This window comes from Cajanus cajan, chromosome 1, assembly GCF_000230855.2.
Source record: "Cajanus cajan strain Asha chromosome 1, NIPB_CcT2T_4, whole genome shotgun sequence".
NCBI lineage: Eukaryota > Viridiplantae > Streptophyta > Magnoliopsida > Fabales > Fabaceae > Cajanus > Cajanus cajan.
Window position 1 is genome coordinate 91,117,813 of NC_138517.1, and position 20,554 is coordinate 91,138,366.

The 20,554-nt window shown below is 32.9% G+C and overlaps 1 protein-coding gene across 1 annotated transcript; it reads left to right on the forward strand.

Annotated features, from left to right (window-relative positions):
* Nucleotides 1–1,147: 1,147 nt before the first annotated feature.
* On the forward strand, nt 1,148–19,907 carry EBS1 (EMS-MUTAGENIZED BRI1 SUPPRESSOR 1). The gene is made up of 37 exons (XM_020364576.2): nt 1,148–1,439; nt 1,534–1,926; nt 2,024–2,177; nt 2,537–2,708; nt 3,297–3,370; nt 4,408–4,504; nt 4,624–4,736; nt 4,834–4,949; nt 6,122–6,179; nt 7,727–7,879; nt 7,974–8,072; nt 8,181–8,327; nt 8,433–8,501; nt 9,155–9,246; nt 9,394–9,556; nt 9,895–10,029; nt 10,107–10,206; nt 10,313–10,407; nt 10,535–10,647; nt 10,766–10,976; nt 11,171–11,239; nt 11,383–11,528; nt 12,446–12,547; nt 12,664–12,811; nt 13,751–13,807; nt 13,889–14,019; nt 14,532–14,620; nt 14,749–15,101; nt 15,228–15,317; nt 16,363–16,427; nt 17,155–17,257; nt 17,380–17,538; nt 17,706–17,846; nt 17,980–18,023; nt 18,108–18,222; nt 19,078–19,230; nt 19,333–19,907. Exons 1-37 carry the CDS (start codon nt 1,279–1,281, stop codon nt 19,504–19,506), a joined length of 4,854 nt encoding a protein of 1,617 aa, XP_020220165.1. The 5' UTR covers nt 1,148–1,278; the 3' UTR covers nt 19,507–19,907.
* Nucleotides 19,908–20,554: the final 647 nt, after the last annotated feature.

A 20,554-nucleotide genomic window follows, 5' to 3' on the forward strand; every position in this document is an offset into this window, starting at 1 on the left:
TTTTGACTTAACATTACCTCCTTTTCATTTATACCCCTCGTAATATTTTTTTAGAAAATAGTGATTGTATTGTATCGATTTAAGTAAAAAAATTAATCACAAGATTAAATTTAAAAATTATTATTCTTTTTTATTTATTTATTAACTTTTTTGGTTTGTATGAAATGACATGAGATAGATGAAGTATTATTTTTTAATCTTATCATAAGAAACACATGTTCAATTTAAGATTTAAAATATATTAGTTACCGATTTCCTTTATTATATTTATTTACAATGAAACCCTATTATATTTATATTAATGGGTCAGTTACGTAACACTTATACAAATGGATGCATTTCAAGTCTATAAATTATGAAGTAAAACTTTTGAATTAAAAATAGTGTTATTAATATATATTTTTTAATAGAAATGTATAATTTCATCTGATTCTTATTTCTTAAATCATCTAATTCAAATGAAAATTTTTAAAAAATATTTTTGTAATATTTTTAAGTAAAATTGACTAATTTAATTATTTTTATCTGTCTTAACCAATTAATTAATTGTTTTTTTTTTTCATATAGAAGACCAGATATAATATTTCTTAATCAATGTAAAGAACTAAAAATTTGAGAGAAAAATATTAAAAATTTGTAGACTTGTTTATTTGTGTAATTACACGGAAAAACTTACCAATCTTAGAAATAATATAATATTATTTTCCTTTAACATTTAATCTAACAGGAACAACAATTTTTTTTTTTACAAAGATGATTTTTTTTTAAATACTGAAAACAAAACTCTCCTATTTTGTAGAAACGAAAAAAATTATTTAAGCCTAACTAATGTTTATAATAAATAATTAATTTTGAGAATATAAATTATATTTTATATTCTTTTGGTACATAAATTATATTTTATATTAGTGACAAATGATTTATATTAGCATATAAATATATTTTTAACTGTTAATAATATTTAAAAAAATATGAAAAATAATATATTAAAAAGATAAAAGGTTAAAAAATATTTATTTCATTTTGTAGATAAAACATGGTGATGCATTTGCTATAAAAAATACAAAAGGCACTCGCATATTAAGAAAGTAAAGTTAAGTTACATTAATATAATGAAAAAAAAAAAAAGGTTTTTAACAAGTGACAAGAAGGAGAAGAGTTGAAGAAGGTGGGAGTGTGTGTGTGTTTGTCCTCTTGACTCACTCACGGAGTGACGCTGATCTGATTCACTTCACTCTGTCGATGTCCGTACCAAACAAACCCTAAACCACAAACACAATGGCAATGGGCTTTAGATCTCCATCTCCCCTTCTCATCTTCATCTTCATCCTCATCCTCGCCGCCATCGCTCCAACCTTCTCTCGCCCTCCCAGCCCCAAAAATGTCCAAACTGCCCTTCGCGCCAAGTGGTCCGCCACTCCCTTGCTCCTTGAAGCCGGGTTCGTAACACCAATCTCCTTTTTTGTTTTTTTTTTCTCTTTTCAACGAAATCAAATAATGATTCAAATTCATTTGTTGCTTTTTCATTCGCAGCGAATTGTTATCCAAAGAAGACCAGCGCCTCTTCTGGAACTTCATTCACGTTTGGCTCAATGCCGATCACCACGCCGCGCAATCTCATTCCGCCAAAAGTTGCGTCAACAGGATTCTCGAACATTCGCGTCCTCTTCTGCGAGAACCGTTGGCCTCGTTGTTCGAGTTCTCTCTCATTCTCAGATCAGCTTCCCCTGCTCTCGTGCTCTACCGCCAGTTGGCGCACGATTCTCTCACTCGTAGCAGCAATGCTCAAATTACCGAACTAGACCCCTTGCGTGCTGGCGAGAGCCTCAAAAGCCCTGGAGGGAAATGCTGCTGGGTCGACACCGGTCACAACCTTTTTTTCGAGGTTTCCGAATTGCTCTCCTGGCTCGAAACCGATGATAAGTTGTTAGTACTGTGCTGCTGCTTTGTTTTGTTTCGATTCCTCAAGTTATTCTTGCTTAATTAATTGTATGCTGCTGCTGCTGCTGCTTTTTGTCGTTAGGGTTGCTGGTTCGATTCAGAGGCCGCAACTGTTTGATTTTGATCATGTTCATTTTGATTCGAGCGTTGGAAGTCCGGTTGCTGTGCTTTATGGTGCTCTTGGGACTAGTTGCTTTAAGGAGTTTCATGCTGCTCTGGTTGGAGCTGCCAAACAGGTCCCTTTCTGTTTATGGAATATTACATGCTGTGATTTTACTGTCTTGTTGCTTAAACACATTGTAATCACTCACTGCTATTGTACAAAAGAGGATGTAGAACGTAGCCATATATTTACCCTTAGGATTAGAACAAAACAGGAAAATTTGAAAAGGAGCTCTGATTAAAAGTATAATTCTAAATTTATAATTACCAACTGTCTTAAATTGGTATCAGAAATAGCTGTAAGTGCTTATGATTCCCTCTTGCTAAATGTTTTTATTAAGTCCTACTTTGTTGGAATTATCCCAAAAACAATCTTGTAATGATTCTGTGTGTTTCGCTTGCAAAAATTGACATGCTGTCCAAATTTTTTCAGGGAAAAGTTAATTATGTATTAAGACCGGTGCTGCCAGCTGGATGTGAAACAGATTTTGGCCACTGTGGCTCTGTTGGTGCAAGCGGGTCAGTCAACTTGGGTGGATATGGTGTGGAACTTGCTTTTAAGAATATGGAATATAAGGCCATGGATGACACTACAATTAAAAAAGGTTGGAATGATTGACATGCTGTAGACTGCAGATTACTCCATAAGGTTTTATATTTTGAATGTAGAAGCAGTTTTGTTTTAGAAAGTAGGTGACAATGAATTGTAATTGCTTTATTTTCGTTTTCATTTTTTAACTTGGTTCATAATTTTAGAAGTGTCATATTATTATATAAACTAGGCAATATTTATTCTTTCTTTTAATTTCTGTGTATCATCTCAATGTTTGTATTTCTGGAGCTTGATAGATGATATTTTTACTTACTCCCCCTTCACGCAACTTCTCTTTTTCCTTTCCTTTTCATGCAATTTTTAGTTCATTTTGTAGGTTAATATTTCCTAATTCTCAGTGTCTACTCCTGTTGTTTGGCTTTGGCCTTTCAAGTTTGATAGTCCTATGAATTTTGACTATTGATTTTGGAAATAGATAATTGAAAGAAATATTTCCTAATTTAACTTATTCTGGATTTACAAATTCATTGGTCTTTTTGAATGCATTGTTCATCAAAATAAAATGGTCAAGGAAATTCTTCATGACTACAGGAATAGGTTACTTGAATAATTCCATTATTAATGCTGTTGTGGGTTTCAGGTGTGACTTTGGAGGATCCCCGCACTGAAGATCTTAGCCAAGAAGTCAGAGGATTCATATTCTCTAAAATTCTGGTTTGTACAGTCTCACCTATTATTTGTTTTATGTCAAACACGTGTAAGAAGAAACTTAATATTTTTAGGCACTATCAGATAATTCTGTTATTTGTATCAAATTAAATTAGAAACAGGTGTTTGCAGGTTCCAGATATCTATTATGTAACATATGCTTTAGTTTCCCTGCCCCCTTTTTATGATTGATACATGCTTAGTTTGACAAATGTTAACTGGGGGAAGTGGCTTTTACTTCTACATGCTTTTAATTATTAGGAATTAATGACAATTTTTTGGTTGTTAAAAGTGTCAACTTTCAACAAGAAAAAAAATTGTCCAAGGAGATATTACTGTAAATTGATTGAGGAAGTACTGGTGGAAAGAATAGATTGTATGGTTTATAGTGGACATTGGAGGAAGTCGTTGAGAGAGATTTCATGGTGAATAATATATCTATGAGGATTTGCTAAATGGTGATGTGATCCATGTAGCAGATCTCATTTAGTGAGATAAGGCTTTTGTTGTTACAGTAAGTGTCAAAGGAAAACCACTAGTACATTGGATGTTTACATTGTAGCCTTTTAAGAACCCAAACAAAATGAGAAAGAAAGAAATAAAAGAAGATAAATAGAAACATAACCAGTTTTTACAGGAATACATGACAACTGCATCACACTAAAGATTGGAGAATAAATTGGAAAAGACCATCTGCTAGTTTAATTTAACTGTGAAACTATGATGGCCACAATTTACCTAAAAGTTGAGACTTGAGATTGTTTATCTGGAATTGATAGTTTGCTCATGCATGCTTTACATGATCTAACTGTTCATATCATGGATGCTATTCTGAATTCAAGACATCATAATTGCAGCTTACTGTCAATCACTATACTTTATCATACATGCTTTCTTATTCAGTGTACATAATGTTATTTTGGTTCTACTTTTTTTGATCAGTGATGACATTTTCTAATCTATCTATTGATATCAATGAATTGACATTCAGATTTACAATTTTGTTGTTTGACATGAATTTAACTGTTTGTTTTTACTTGCAGGAGCGGAAACCTGAGTTAACATCTGACATCATGACTTTCAGGGATTATCTATTGTCATCAACTGTATCAGATACACTTGATGTTTGGGAACTAAAGGGTATTGCTATATTGGAACCTTTTTTTTTTTTTTTTGATAATTGGGATTGATTGATAATTTGTTTCCATTTTAGTTGGGTTTAATGAACTGTGCTGTGATATATATTTTAATGGTAACAGATCTAGGGCACCAAACTGTACAGAGAATAGTCCGTGCCTCTGATCCTCTGCAGTCAATGCATGATATCAATCAAAATTTCCCTAACATAGTTTCTTCTTTGTCTCGCATGAAGGTAAATAATTTTGTTACTTTTGTTGGATGCTTAAACATAAGACAGTTTCCACCCAAGTAATCATGTATTGTTCTTATGGAACTATGATGTGCAACAGCTTGATGACTCTGTTCGAGATGAAATAATGGCAAATCAGCGGATGATCCCACCTGGCAAGTCTTTAATGGCTATCAATGGTGCTTTAGTCAATGTTGAAGATATTGACCTTTATCTGTAATATTTTTTTCTCTTGTTGATATCATTTATCATTTATATTATAATGCTGAGATATTATTTATCCTTGGTATTTCATTATTTCATGTAGCTTAAGGTTAATGTTTCTCTCCATCATATATTCATATGAAAAAAAAATATTATTGCATCCTGTTGGTTCTTTTGTTGTGAACAATAAAGATTGCAAGATTTAGATCTTGGTCCATTTATTCTTCATTTTGTGTTTATTCTGGTTCTTTTGTCTGATGTTATTCCTCATTTTAGATAGCTAGTTAATAGTTATCAGGGCCTAGGGCCTATCTTATCTGCACCTGTATGTGGTTTTATGAGCTAATTATTATTTTGAAGAATTATTTTTGGGTTCTAAGCAAGTAAACATTTGGTAGCTATTTGGTTGTGGTTTTGTGAGCTCTATTGTTTAATAAACCCATGAATTTTCCAAACTTGTTGAGGAAGTTGTGTGTTTGTAGTTGTGGCTATTGGATTGTGCTTATTTTGCATTTTTGGAGCCTCTAAATTATTATTTAGCAAGAACTCTTACCAAAGGTGTCAAATTTGAAAGTCTACACAAACTCCTTGTGGAGCTTCTAAAGACTTGATTGGTAAATTTGTAAGAACTTACTTAATATAAAAGGCAATATCAAAAAAATCTTATTAATGATGCATATGTATAACATAATACTCTTAACACAACAATAATTCAACATTTCAACTCCAAAATAAAGTATAAAATCACAATAATAGCGTATTTAAAACATGTTAAATATGTAATAGCTGTTACTAGAAACTAAGGATTTTGTTATCACAATTTTAGGGTTTTTATTTGTTCATGTGCATTTATGGTTAAATATGTAAATAGTACTCACGTGAACATATAACATATATCTTCTATAGTTTTTGAAAACAATTTTGCTAGACATATTCTCCCAGTAATTTGATTGCAAACATGGACAATGACTACTGAAAAGTTAATACATTTTCTACTGCACTAAAATGCCTTCTTGGTATATGGAGTTCACAATTAATTATGTTGAACTTGATGTTACATGCCTAGTGGTTTTCTGTAGTTTTCTAATTTTTTTTAATTTTTAAAACTTACCTTCATGGATGTCTTAAAGTTAAATGGATTTTTTTCAAACTTCTGATATTCTATTCTTGTTATACTACATTAGGTTGATTGACTTGGTTCATCAGGATCTGTTGTTGGCTGATCAGTTCTCAAAAATGAAGGTGAATGGCCTTTAATCTTCATTTTGGCATATTTTTAGCATCGGACTAATTTTATGGACCTAATATTAGTGGACAGTAGAAGTTTTGTCTGCTGCATTCTAATTCTTGAATTTGTGAACCTGTATAGTGATAACTAAAATAAATAAATAAAAAAGAGAGAATAGACTAGGTACCTGGGAAGAAATAATGAAAACTGAAAGGAACTGATATGAACCAAGAATTAGGAATGGAAAGAAAAAAATATTTATTGAATAGGATGCAAATACCTTAAAATAGGAGAGATAGCCATCCTCCAAGGGTTTCCCCTTCACAAATGATTTATCCTTTCACAGTTCACACAGAGCAAAGCTCAATTCTCATATGATACAAAATAGAATGAATCCTTTCCTCATGCATCCTCCTATTTATTTAACTCATTAATCCTCTAACTAACTAACTAATCAATATCTGAACTGTCTTAACTTATTCCCCCTCTCCCATAGTCCTAACAGAAACTATATTATATAAGGGGTGCTAGCAACTCACTCTTTCAAATTATTGGGAAAAACCCAAGTCCTGATCCTATATCAGCTAGAGGTTATATCAAAATAGAGTATATAAGCGAAGGACAATCTTATCCTTACAAGCTGACTTTGTAGAGTTGAATCAGGTCCATCCTAGATCCATAAAAAAAAGTCACCCACCACTTTTCCACTTAAAAAGTCCAGTAGTGCTAGGTGTAAGGTGGTGTATTGAGAAAACCTAAGTTCTATATTAGATAGAGATAAGGCCAAAATAAAGTATATAAGTGGGGGACAATCTTCACTTTTCAAGTCAGTTTTGTACGGTTAAGTTAGGTTTAAATTCATATTTTAAGACAAACACACTTTGTCTCATTGGTTGAAATTTATTGAAAATTACAAATCAGGAGAATTATTAAATAAGATGTGAGAGCCACATAATTTTGTGATCTTTAATAAAATTCAACCAAAAAGAGTGTGGTCAGAAAGGTGTGTTGCTAGCATTTATCATCTTATATTAACTGATATCAGGTCTAGTTATCAGGTTGTATACAAAAGAGAAAATGAAGAAAATGTAAATATCTCTAGGCAATTCAGGAGTGCTTTGCCTCACCCAAGCCCCAAATATTTCCAGCCTATCTCACCAATCCCTTCTGGGCTTATACCCTCCCTATACAACATACTCACATGTCTCTCTCCTCTGTTGCCAACTAGGCAGTTTGTTACTCAGTGGAGTACCTTCGTCGTTATTTGGTCTCAGGTTCTCATCAGAATACAATGTCATTTGATGTAATCAACATTAGTCATCTAAGATGAGTTGGGAAAATTTTTGCAAAATGATGACGAAGTGAAGTAGTTAATGATATTGCTCTGGTGGAAAAAATTGGCTGTTGGAACATTAAAATTTTAACTGTTACATATTTGTATCTTTCCATTTCTCTTTGAAATTCATGTCTGTTATCTGTTGTGAGAAATTTGACAGATATTTTGCTCTTGCCTGATGCTTTCCATATATTTAGATAGTAATAGTGATCCCAGTAATTGCAGATACCTCCTAGTACTGTGCGGAAACTTCTGTCAACTTCGCCTCCTTCAGAGTCCAGTATGTTTCGCGTTGATTTTCGTGCTACTCGTGTACATTATCTTAACAACTTGGAAGAAGATGCCAAGTACAAAAGGTGGAGGAGCAATCTAAATGAGGTTAACTACTTGATTTTAAAACTAGGCAATATTATTATTTTCAAATTATCTGTGCTGTAAATTTTCATCTGAACATAATCTTTGCTTTTTTTAGATCTTGATGCCAGTCTTCCCTGGGCAGCTACGTCACATCCGTAAAAACCTTTTCCATGCTGTTTTTGTTCTTGACCCAGCAACCATTTGTGGTCTTGAGGCAAGTTTATTTTCACAATCTTAACAATTTCACATAGTTCATTGCAACTTTGTAAGTATTTCCAAGTGAAAGCTCTTATTGCATGCCTTATTATTTGGAACCTTGCAGTCCATTGATTTGATCACATCATTGTACGAGAATGATTTTCCTGTGCGATTTGGGATTATGCTGTATTCTTCAAAATACATCACGCAGTTAGACAATCATTCTGCCAAAGAGGAAGGAGATAATTTTGAGGAGGATATATCTGATATGGTAATATTCACCTTTAAATGTTCAGAACTATACACAAACACATTTTTGAGGAAATTTTACTTGCAAGTTTATGATACATTGTTTTTTTGTTCTTCCACTTTTCAGATTATACGTCTCTTCAGTTATATCCAGGAGAACCATGGCATACAATTGGCTTTTGAGTTTTTAAGCAATGTATGAATTTGTCTTCAGTATTAGTTATCTTCTGTTCTCTGTTTCTATGACATTGTTTTACTACTGCTTTTATTTTCATTAAAAATATTTATATACAATATTAACATGACATGACTGAAATCTAGAAGAATACATATGGGGAGAAAACTGAAAGATGTAGTTATATGTTGCACTAGCATATTATTTTTTCAATCCTGCAAGCCTGTATAAGTTCAGACTTTGAATCTGTCAAAGATTTCCTGATTTGATCCAAAACTTCAAATTGCCACCGTAATGGCTCACACTGTTTTTTTTTTTCCCTTGCCTATAGCTGCATATTTTTTTTCCTTATATATAATATATAATCACTAACAAATTCTAGGACTTACGATCTAGAGGTCATGGACCCAGTGTCCAAGTATTTCACAGCCTTGTAAGTGGTTTCATCCCCCATTAACATTGAAAACAAGATAATCCTAATGCTCTCATATAATATGCACACTATTTTGTCACCAAGGTTCCAGTTTAACAAGTTTTTTTTGTAATATGGATAAGGTGACATGACTGCTTCATAGATAAGCTTTTTGTCAACACATTGTTGACATTATTGAGCCATCTAGAACTAGTCTTGTTTGCTATTCAATTGAAAGAATATTATTGTACATGTTTTGTAGGTTAACAAATTACGCGTTGAATCAGATGAACATGTAGAAGATGCTCATCTTGAAATGCACCATGTTGAAGAGGCATTTGTGGAAACAATATTGTGAGTTTTGCTGGACTTTTCTGCTGACTAGCATGCTTCTGACATTCTCCTAATATGGCATTTCTACTTTTATTTTTGGTAGCATTCTGTGTTTTATATCTGTATTATTTATAGACATGGATTAAATATTCTCACATTCTTCTGTAGGCCAAAGGTAAAATCCCCACCTCAGGAGACATTAATAAAGCTGAAAGCGGAGCCAGAGTGGAAGGAATTATCACAAGAAAGCTCCATGCTTGTATTTAAGCTTGGTTTGTCTAAGATTCATTGTTCTCTGTTGATGAATGGACTTGTTATTGATCCAACGGAGGTAATAACCTATTGAATGTTTTCCTCTACCTCATCTTATTTCCTGAACAACTACCTTTTTGTTTCCTTTGCGATGGGGGGATTCCTCAGTTCGCAATATTTTATACATTATAAGGTAGGTAGCTGCCCTAAAATTTCCCCGTCTTGATTGCAAATGTTTTCTTTTTAAAATTTTTATTTTTAATGTCATAACAGTTATCCTCAATTCGGCTCTACTTTGTATGCTCCACTTTAATTACTCAGTTTCTATTATTAAATAAAATTAATAATGTATTGCCATGATAATGTTAATAAAATAAGCTTTTCTATCACTTATATATTTGCAATTGATTTTACCAGGACGCTTTACTAAATGCCTTGAATGATGAGACTCAAAGAATACAGGAGCAAGTATATTTTGGACAAATAAAATCTCACACTGATGTATTGGCCAAGTTCCTGTCAGAAGCTGGCATTCAGCGTTATAATCCTCGGGTATAGTATTTTAATAATTTGCAGTTTCTGGGAGCTTGTATAATGACATTTCACTGACCAACTTCTATTTGGTGTAGATTATTTCTGATAATAAACCAAGGTTCATATCTCTGTCTACGTTTATTTTTGGAGAGGCATCTATTCTGAAGGACATTGACTACTTGCATTCTCCTGGAAGTAAGTTGTTGACAGTTTGACATGTTAGAAATCAATAGGTTCATTCTTACATTCTTTTTTTTTTTTTTTTTTGTCTTAACATGTGAATTGTTTTTATGGAACCCAGCAATGGATGATTTGAAGCCTGTGACACATCTCCTTGCTGTTGATATCACTTCAGGGAGTGGGTTGAAATTGCTTCGCCAAGGCTTAAATTACCTGGTTAATATCGATTTACACTATTGAACATTCTTCCTTTTAGTTTTTTTCTCCTAATGCCTATTAAGAGTTGAACCTAAGTACTTATGAATCTGAACTTTTTTTATTATATTTTGTCATTATGCTATAGAGAGAAGGGTCCAAAGATGCTCGTATAGGTCTTCTGTTTAGTGCCAATCAGAGTACAGATTCATTTAGCCTCCTTTTTGTGAAGGTTTTTGAAATTACATCATCTTCATATAGGTTTGTTTTATTCATATAATTGATTGACTTTTAATTGATTGATTTATTAGTATTTGATTCTGTAGTTTTTGCGGAAGTATGGTTTTATATCAATTGTGTAAATGCATGTTTTATACAGCCATAAGAAGAATGTTTTAGACTTCTTGGATCAGTTGTGCTCACTCTATCAGCAGAAATACTTCCATAAATCAGCTGTGGAAGTTGATAGCACCCAAGCATTTATTGATAAGGTCTGTGAGCTTGCTGAGGCTAATGGGTTACCATCTGAGGGCTATAGATCTGCCCTCCCAGAATTTTCCACTGGTGAAGTGAGAAGGCATTTGAGCAAGGTACTTCTGGTTGCTTTGCCATTTAAACCAACAAATTTTGGTGCAATATCTGACCCATCAATGTTCCCCCTCACATCTTACCTTTACATGTTATCATTTAATCTTAGTACCTTTTATAAAATGTTATATGCTTCTCTTGCATTCTTTTTTTGGTAATCATGAAAGCTTGTAATAATGAGTTTTCTTGCTGTCAGGTGGGAAATTTTTTGCATAGGGTAATTGGATCTGAATCTGGTGTTAATGCTGTCTTCACTAATGGAAGGGTAAGACTGTCTTAGTCTCCCTGATTATTTCATAGTATACTCATTTAGTTGTTTCTGTGTGATATTCAAATTTGACTAGTTTTCGTCAATTGTAGGATCTCTGTCAATCCTCCTGGGTTAACCTTAGTATTTATGTTTTATAGGTAACTTATCCTATTGATGAAAGCACATTTTTGAGTGCTGATCTGCTTCTTCTTGAATCAATAGAGTTTAAGCAGAGGACAAAGCACATTTTGGAAATTATTGAAGAAGTAAATTGGCAGGATGTTGACCCTGACATGCTGACAAGGTTTCTTGATTTTTGCTCTATCAGTTGTTTTGGATCTGTATTTTGTGGTTACTGCTTGGTGTTACAATTATCATCTCCCCATCACTTTTCATTTTACATTTTGCTTGGTATGAAATAAGGTAAACATTTCTAAGGTCCTATTTATATAAACTTCTCCATAAGCACTTATAGTAGAAGAAAATAAGTTAAATGAATTGAGCTTCACTCATAAGCTAAAATCAACTTATACATAAGTTAATTTGCAAAAGCTTTTCATTTAGCTTTTACAAAAACTGATTTTAACTTGTGCACATGCTAATTTTAACTTAAGGAGAAGCTTAATTCATTTTTCCTTCTTATTTTCTTCTCCTAGAAGTGCTTATTGAGAAGTTTATCCAAACAAGATGTTATGACTATGTGGATTACACCAATTATTTTCTTAATGCAAATAATCATACATTCATACCTCATCTCGAGTCACGGGAAAGTTATCAAGATCGTCATTCTGGGGACACTATGGAGGCCACATGAGCATTTCACTTATGTCATATGTGTGGTCTTCTGGACAATATGCTACATGTGTTAGATAGAAACATAATGTGATTCCCAGAATCCCAGCATTAAGAGGGAAATGATAGTTTAGGACGAGCGCAAGTTTAACAACATTGCTTTGATTGACTGTTTGTAATCTGTGCTCTTTTATTCTGTGTCCTTTGCATTCCTAAGTTAGAAGTTATGCTTGAAGTTAAATCTAGTTCATGCTAAGAGTTTGCTTACTAGTTTTAAGAAATCCTTACAAAAGTTCATGAAGCATTTATTCTATAACTTTTCTTTTTCAGGCATTAACGGGTAGAATTTGCAAATGTTATTTATAGTTATCCAATTTTTATCTATATTCAGAGAATATGACAATTTAATATTTCCTTTTTTTTTAATAGCAAATTCATTAGTGATATTGTCATGGCTATATCATCTTCAATGGCTATGAGGGAGCGAAGTTCGGAAAGTGCTCGTTTTGAGATTTTGAATGATCAACATAGGTAATTTTTGTTACTTTCTGTATACTCAATTTTTAAGGTTTATTTATGATATGCAGACTCAAGTTTTAACTGTATAATTATATGATTTTAAAATTTAATACCATTGTTTTGTGCAGTGCTATTATTCTACATAATGAAAATTCTAGCATTCACATTGATGCTTGTCTTGATCCTTTAAGTCCAACCAGCCAGAAGTTGTCTGGAATTCTTCGAGTTTTGTGGAAATACATTCAACCCAGCATGAGGATTGTTCTGAATCCATTGGTTTGTTGATATCTATAGTTCTATTTACACTTCTATATTTTAAACATTCTGATTTTCTGTTATGTAGCATTGTAGCTTATTCCTTCTTCAATAGTCTTAGGCCTTTTGAATAAAGATAAAAAGATAATTGTAATTGTTGTCTCTTTCACCTTAATTTGAGAATACAAAAGCTAAGATATTGTTGGTCTTGTGAGTAAGCTGAGTGAACCCACCCTTAAATATGGCTTTACTAAGGTTCAAGGCTAGCTATTATTATGTTCTATGTTTATACCTTTTTCAGTTGACCTTTTCCATTGCTAGGTATGGAACCACTAGGGTTGGCCTAGTGGTAGGGGGTTAGAGTAGTATATACAAAGTCTTAGATTCAAACCTTGTTGTCATTGTAATTTCTATAGATAAAAAAAAAAAAAAAAAAGTTGACCTTTTGCATTGCTACTTTTATCTGAACTGGCTTTATGATTTTGCATACTCCTTTTGCATTTCTGTCTATATAAGCTTGCAGAAATAACTCATTCATTATACATTGGTCATTTATTAGCTTGTAACTTTGACACCGTATTTTATTATATATGAAATATGAAATTGAGAAATTTAATTTAAGATAAGAGTATTAATATTTTGTCTTGATTCGATTCATGGTGCCAAGACTGCATACATCTTAACTTGTCTCAAGACTTCACAGTTGTAGTGGAAACCTTGTTTCTCTCATGTATATATCATGCTGTTTAGTTTTACATATAATCAATTATGTTTCTTTTAAAAAATGGAAGTATTGTAAACTTCCTGTCATTGTTGTACATTTGGCTTTTATAGATCGTGTGACTCTGATATTTGTTACCATAATTGTGGCATTTTCTACAAATACTAGCTACATTTTCTTTTAGTTTACTGCCTACATTATGCACCGGTTTTGAGTGTCATTTTTTCATTTTATGCCAGAGCTCCCTTGCTGATCTTCCTCTGAAGAACTACTACAGATATGTAGTACCATCAATGGTATATATTATACCTTTGGCTAGTAGATAACTCCAGATAATATTCGAGATTTGGGTTCTTAGGTTTTTATTGCATTTGCAGGATGATTTTAGCAGTGCTGACTCTTCAATCAATGGCCCAAAAGCATTTTTTGCTAACATGCCATTGTCTAAGACACTCACCATGAATCTTGATGTTCCCGAACCTTGGCTTGTTGAGCCTGTTATTGCTATGTATGTATTATCCTAAACATTCTTTGGATATAAAACCATTAACGAGCCTCCACCTAAAAGCTAAATATTTTAGGAGACTTGGTCCTACTCAGTGCCCTAAAAGATTGAGCTGTTTGGTGGTGGCTCATGAATAACTTCATAACAAGAATATACATTAATTAACTGATTCCTTGGTTCATCTTTTTTTTTTTTTTTTTTTTGTCTATTTGTGTGAAAGTAGAGAAAAGGTTTAAGGACAGTTGTCAGAGTAAATCACATTTACCTCTTTTTTTATTTTTTATTTTTTAAATTTTAGTGCTCCTATATTCTCTTCTGTAATGATTACAATGTCAAACTATTCTAGACATGTTTGATGTTATTATACTTTGCCTGAAAATACCCTTATCTTTGGTGCTAAAGAAGCATGTGATAAATTAATAGACACTCATCTTATACTTTGTGCAATGGCTATTTTTGTGAAATTTAAATTTCTTTATAGTATTTAATATTTATTATGATTTCTCATGCTGCAGTCATGACCTGGATAACATTCTTCTTGAGAACCTTGGTGACACAAGAACATTGCAATCAGTTTTTGAACTTGAAGCTCTTGTCCTCACAGGTAAAATTGCTTTTTTTAATTTAAATACATAGGCTGGTTATTTATTCTGATATCATCATAGAGCATTAATTGTTAAGCAATACATTCTAAGATTCCATTGTCATTCTTTTTAATTGTTCATATATTAGGCCATTGCTCTGAGAAAGATCATGATCCTCCTCGAGGTCTTCAGCTGATTCTTGGAACCAAAACCACACCACATTTAGTTGATACTATTGTGATGGCTAATCTGGGATATTGGCAAATGAAAGTCTCTCCTGGGGTTTGGTTCTTGCAGCTTGCTCCTGGTAGAAGTTCTGAGCTCTATATTTTAAAGGAAGGTGCTGATGGAATTCAGAATAAAGAATCATCAAAACTCATTACTATTAATGATTTAAGGGGTAAAGTAGTTCATATGGACGTAGTGAAAAGAAAGGGCAAGGAACATGAGAAATTGCTGATTTCTGATGATGATGAAGAAGATCCACAAGATACGAAGAAAGTGAGTGCTTGCACTTAAAAGCTGTCTTTTGAAAATTATTTGCTTCAAAGTAAACGAAAGAAAACATCATCCTTTAAATGCAAAAGCAAGTGTTAATCCTCACAAATTTCTTTGATATTTTTGTAGGGAAGTAGCTGGAATTCTAACATACTGAAATGGGCTTCTGGTTTCATTAGTAGTAATGAACAACCTAAAAATGCTGAATCCAATTCACTGGTGAGGTTCTTTTTTCTTTTTTACTATTCTTCATCCCGTCCCTTTTGCATGGACTAATTTACTCTTATTAGATTTCCTTGAAAATTTCATTTAGGAATTCTTTAGAACACATCATATAATCAAACCTGGTAGATATATAAAAAGTTTGATCTGATTTGTGTTGTATTTATGCTTCAATGCTTTGAATTGCGTAATGCTTTGCTTGTCATAGCTGTGGTTTTAGTTGAGTGAAAAGACCATTGTTAATAGGGAGGGAGCAGGGTGCCACTCTTCAATTTTTTCTTCTGTAAATGTATATATAGAATTTTTTCATATAAAATTATAGTATTGTAATTTATTAATCCAATTCTTACCTTTTAAATTGAGGACTTCGCTCAATTTAATCTCTTTAAGTGTTACATGCCACATGAATTCTGCCTTACACTGTCACGCATAAGTCATAACTGTTTTGTCATTTTTTAATGTTTTATTTTTCTTCAATATTGTTCCTTAAATTTAGTCAATATCAACTTGTCTGGATAATACAAAACTATTTCTATATTTGTGAGTTTGAAGTTTGTATATTTGTATTTTGACAGACCTAATAAAATTAATAGTTAATGTGAGCAACTTATGCTCATAATTTATTCATCAATTTCAAAATTATTTCTTTGATTTATTCTTATACAATAAAAATAAAATCTTCATTCTTGATAATGAGGACATCTCATTATATTTTATTCCTTCTTAAGAGATGCGAATCATCATTGTTTCACAATGGTATTTTTTTCTTTTTATATTTTAAAAATTACACAAATATTCAAGCAATGCACAAAATTTTCTTAGTTAATATAATTATGTGTTACCCTTACATGCTTTTTCGATCCCCCTAATTGTTACTAGCCTTGCTGATGTGTGTCCAACCAATTGCATATATTGTCAACATATATGGTAAATTTTGAAGTATTTTTTTAACCTTCTGCTCCCCTTACCTTTTTCTCTTTCATCTTCTATCTACTCCATTATTTCCCAGAGCTGTAATTGACTGAACTTGTTTTCATAACAGGAGAAAGAAAGGGGTGGACGGCACGGAAAAACAATTAATATCTTTTCAATTGCTTCTGGACACCTGTAAGTGGTTCTCTTATATTAACTTGATGTTATAATTAGCTTTTAATAATGGCTGAAAGTCACTTTTCGTCAGTTTTTACTTGTAAATTTTGAAAATCCAGAAATTTTTCATTGATCCAAAATCTCTTGGGGATATTGATGGAACTGTAACACGAATGTGGCATGGAAAAAAAAAAAAAAACTTGCTGGGCAAGAAGTGTCCTGGTCAAATTTATGACATAAGCCCTCGTGATAAAATCTTATTTAATAAGTAAATTATTTTGCTAAACAACCCTTAAGGAGAGGGTCTATGCCAGGAAGAATAGGAAGGGCGATGCAAAATTAGAGCCTTAAGTTGATATTAATTAATAGACATAACATAGTCACTGTAGCTACTGCTATTTGGTGACTTGGCAGAAAGAGGGAGTAGTTATGAGTTGGTTAGAGAAGAAGTTAGGATGATGGTTGTATTCAGTTGCTTTGAATGTAAGGATTTTGGTAGGTCAAACCTATGCAAGTTTTATGAAACACCAGTCAGTGTACAAGGACTTACCTGATAGAAAATGTGCAAACAAAAGTACACTTCTAGATGCATAATACACTACTTAAAATTCTAGACCTTTTTTTTTCTAGACTTTTTTTCTGGTATCACCTAGTGGGATAAGGCTATTGTTGTTGTTAGAGTTATTTAGTTTCTATCAATACAAATGCAATCTTCACTTTGTATTGGTTGATATATTTTTGGCAGATATGAACGCTTTCTAAAGATTATGATTCTTAGCGTTTTGAAGAATACACATCGTCCAGTTAAATTTTGGTTCATAAAGAACTACCTGTCTCCTCCTTTCAAGGTTATACATTCACCCATTAGATGCCTCAATGTTAATTCATTTGTATATTGGAACTTTAAAGTGGGATATAATGAGTTTGCTTAACATCCTTGAACTATTTTCCTTGCTGTCTTAACAAACAGGATTTGATTCCTCACATGGCTCAAGAGTATGGTTTTGAATGTGAACTAATCACGTACAAATGGCCTACATGGTTGCATAAGCAGAAAGAAAAGCAACGCATAATTTGGGCATATAAAATTTTATTCCTGGACGTCATCTTTCCCCTTTCCTTGGAGAAGGTATCATGATTTTCTTCTGCATCAAATCCCATGCCTCTGTTTTGTTGTCTTCTGCACTCTTAATTCCATGGTGTCACATGCACCACACATAACATTGACAAGGATGCTGGTAATGAGAAGAAAATTTCTATGTAAAAATGTGTTTTGAAGTCTATCAATATTTGCAGGTCATTTTTGTGGATGCTGATCAGATTGTCAGGGCTGACATGGGAGAACTTTATGACATGGATATAAAAGGAAAACCTCTGGCATATACTCCATTTTGTGATAATAATAAGGAGATGGATGGGTATCGGTTTTGGAGACAAGTAAATGCCTCTGTTGAACTTCAATTTCTTTATATAATTTGTATTTCTATTTTCAAGTCATTGTATGGGAATTCTTGGGGTAGATGCAACATAGAATGCTAACGTCTTTGTTGACCTTATTCTTGTGGTATAGGGTTTTTGGAAGGATCATTTGCGGGGAAAACCGTACCATATTAGGTTAGTGACTACTTTCTTGATTCTGTTGCCAAAAGAGTTGGAGTTAATTCAGTTCTCTGATTTTGTTTCCATTTCTGTTTGCAGCGCCTTGTATGTTGTTGACCTGAAGAAGTTCCGAGAGACTGCATCTGGAGATAATCTCAGAGTTTTCTACGAAACCCTTAGTAAGGATCCAAATAGTCTATCCAACTTGGATCAGGTGAGAGGCTAAGTTGTGAAAAAATTGCTTGAATGGAACTTACGAGACTAAGTTGTTAAGTACTAGTTGAATGGTTTCTATAACTCCAACATGCATCGATGCATGAAATCTCATTGCACACAGTAAATGACCTTTTTTTTATTGAAAAATATTACTTAAATTTAAAACTGAAACTTTTTAAGATTGAAGGTAGTTATGATCAATCTCCAAACCAATTAGTCACTGAATCTCTAACATCACTCTGAAAAGGACACCGAACCTGGAAGTGTTAGCTTTTAAATGAGGGTCCAATAATGACAATTTAACTTTTAATGTGGATGCTGATGCCTTATCATTAGTTATATTATATAACCAGATTCTTCTTATTCACATCTTATCTGTAGTGATTTTCTTAAAAAAAAAAAATTGGTGCCCTCCCCAATTATCAACCAAAGAAAATAACGTGAAAACTTTGTTCATTTTACCATTGGGTCTCCATGTTTTTATATTTGGTATTGGTGATAACTGTTGGATTCATTTATTTGTAGACCTTCTGCATTTGATTATTCTAGAGTGTGTGCATGTATTCCCTAGGCAGGCTTAACATACACTTGTTTTTTTAGGAATGCTAGCATGCTTTACCTTTCAAGTGCATTTTAAGAAATCCAAAATTATAGCTTGTATGTGTCCTTTTATGTGAATAATAATTTAGGCCCTTTTTGACTTTATGATTAAGTTTTTCTTTTTGTTGTTGTTGTGGTTTCTCATTATTATTTTTAGATGAACACCTGTTCATTTACTTCCAATGTATTTGATTGCATTTAATTTTTTGTATTTTTGAGGGATCTTATCTTAAATCTGCATGCAATGCTTCAGGATCTTCCTAATTATGCTCAGCATATTGTGCCCATTTTCTCTCTGCCACAAGAATGGCTGTGGTGTGAGTCATGGTGCGGTAATGCTACAAAGTTGAAGGCAAAAACAATTGATCTGTGCAACAATCCCATGACAAAAGAACCCAAACTTCAGGTGAAAAGTCTTTTTGTTCTTGGAAAATCGCACCAGATTATTGCCAATATGTTTGCAGCTCCTTGACTTCGATATATTCTTATCTCTACTTTGATCTTTTAGGGTGCGAGACGAATAGTGTCTGAGTGGCCAGACCTTGATTTAGAGGCAAGTAGATTCACTTCGCGAATCTTAGGTGATGATGTAGTAGAACCTATGCAAACCCCTAATCAATCAAAGGATTTGGCTAGTGAGGATTCATTGAAAGAGGACTTGGAATCCAAGGCCGAGTTGTGAACATGATAGACAGATGTTTTGTGCAAGTCGAAGTTCTTCAAAAAAATGTGATCCATGATGCGATTTGGCACAGGATAGCATCATGATATCTTTCTGACCAAGGAGTTCCTGGCTGATATATATGCATGCCACCTACAGTGTGTTAGCCAGTTCCAGGATCTTAAAGAAGATTTTGATTAGAGAAATGTTAGTGAATTTTAATCTTAATGAGGACACAGTAATCACCCCCCTGCCCCCTTCCCTATTTTTTTGGGTGCTTTTCAAGAATAAATCTTTTTCAATACAGTTGGGGGGAATAGCATAGCAATGGCAAATCTAAGACTGATAGTGTAACATTATTATTCTTTTTTGTTTGCTGATTATTAATATCTCTTGCAATGGATAGCATTTCTACGACACCATCTATACCCTCTTACCTCTATAAATTATTATGTTTGTCTTTATAATGAATTTCGAGAACTAAATCTCGTCTGTATGATTTAGATAAAGGATGAAGAACAGAGTGAAATTATCAAATAATCTTAAAACTGTACTAATAATTATTGATTGGTTGACAATATATTGGTCATTCACTCATGGAGGTTGACATGTTTGTTGCTGAATTGTGGAAGACTGAATAAATAGTCTTTGGTTCAGGTTTTATGTCATTTCCTGATGGAAAAAAAGGGTGAAGTGCTGAAATCCATGTTATCCTGAACTACGAACCTACTGAATAGGAACGTTTGACAAAATTACAAAGGATTTTCTTTGGCAGTTGCATTTTTCATGAATGAGGGTGGTTGCAAATTGTTTTATCTGATAATAATATTTACGATTTTATTCGCATTAGACTGTAGGGGATCGATAACAAAATCATAATACTATTAATAAGTTACCGTTGACGCGTTCTAGTTCACTCTCATTTTTGTTTATGGGTGCAGTTAACGTGATCGTGAGATGAGTACGTAGAAGGATTATAATTTGATTTTGCTGTTGTTCAGAATGTCCCTAGATGTTATTACTTTTTTTTCCTTTACGGGGATAACATTGATAAAGCATTTTTAGATTT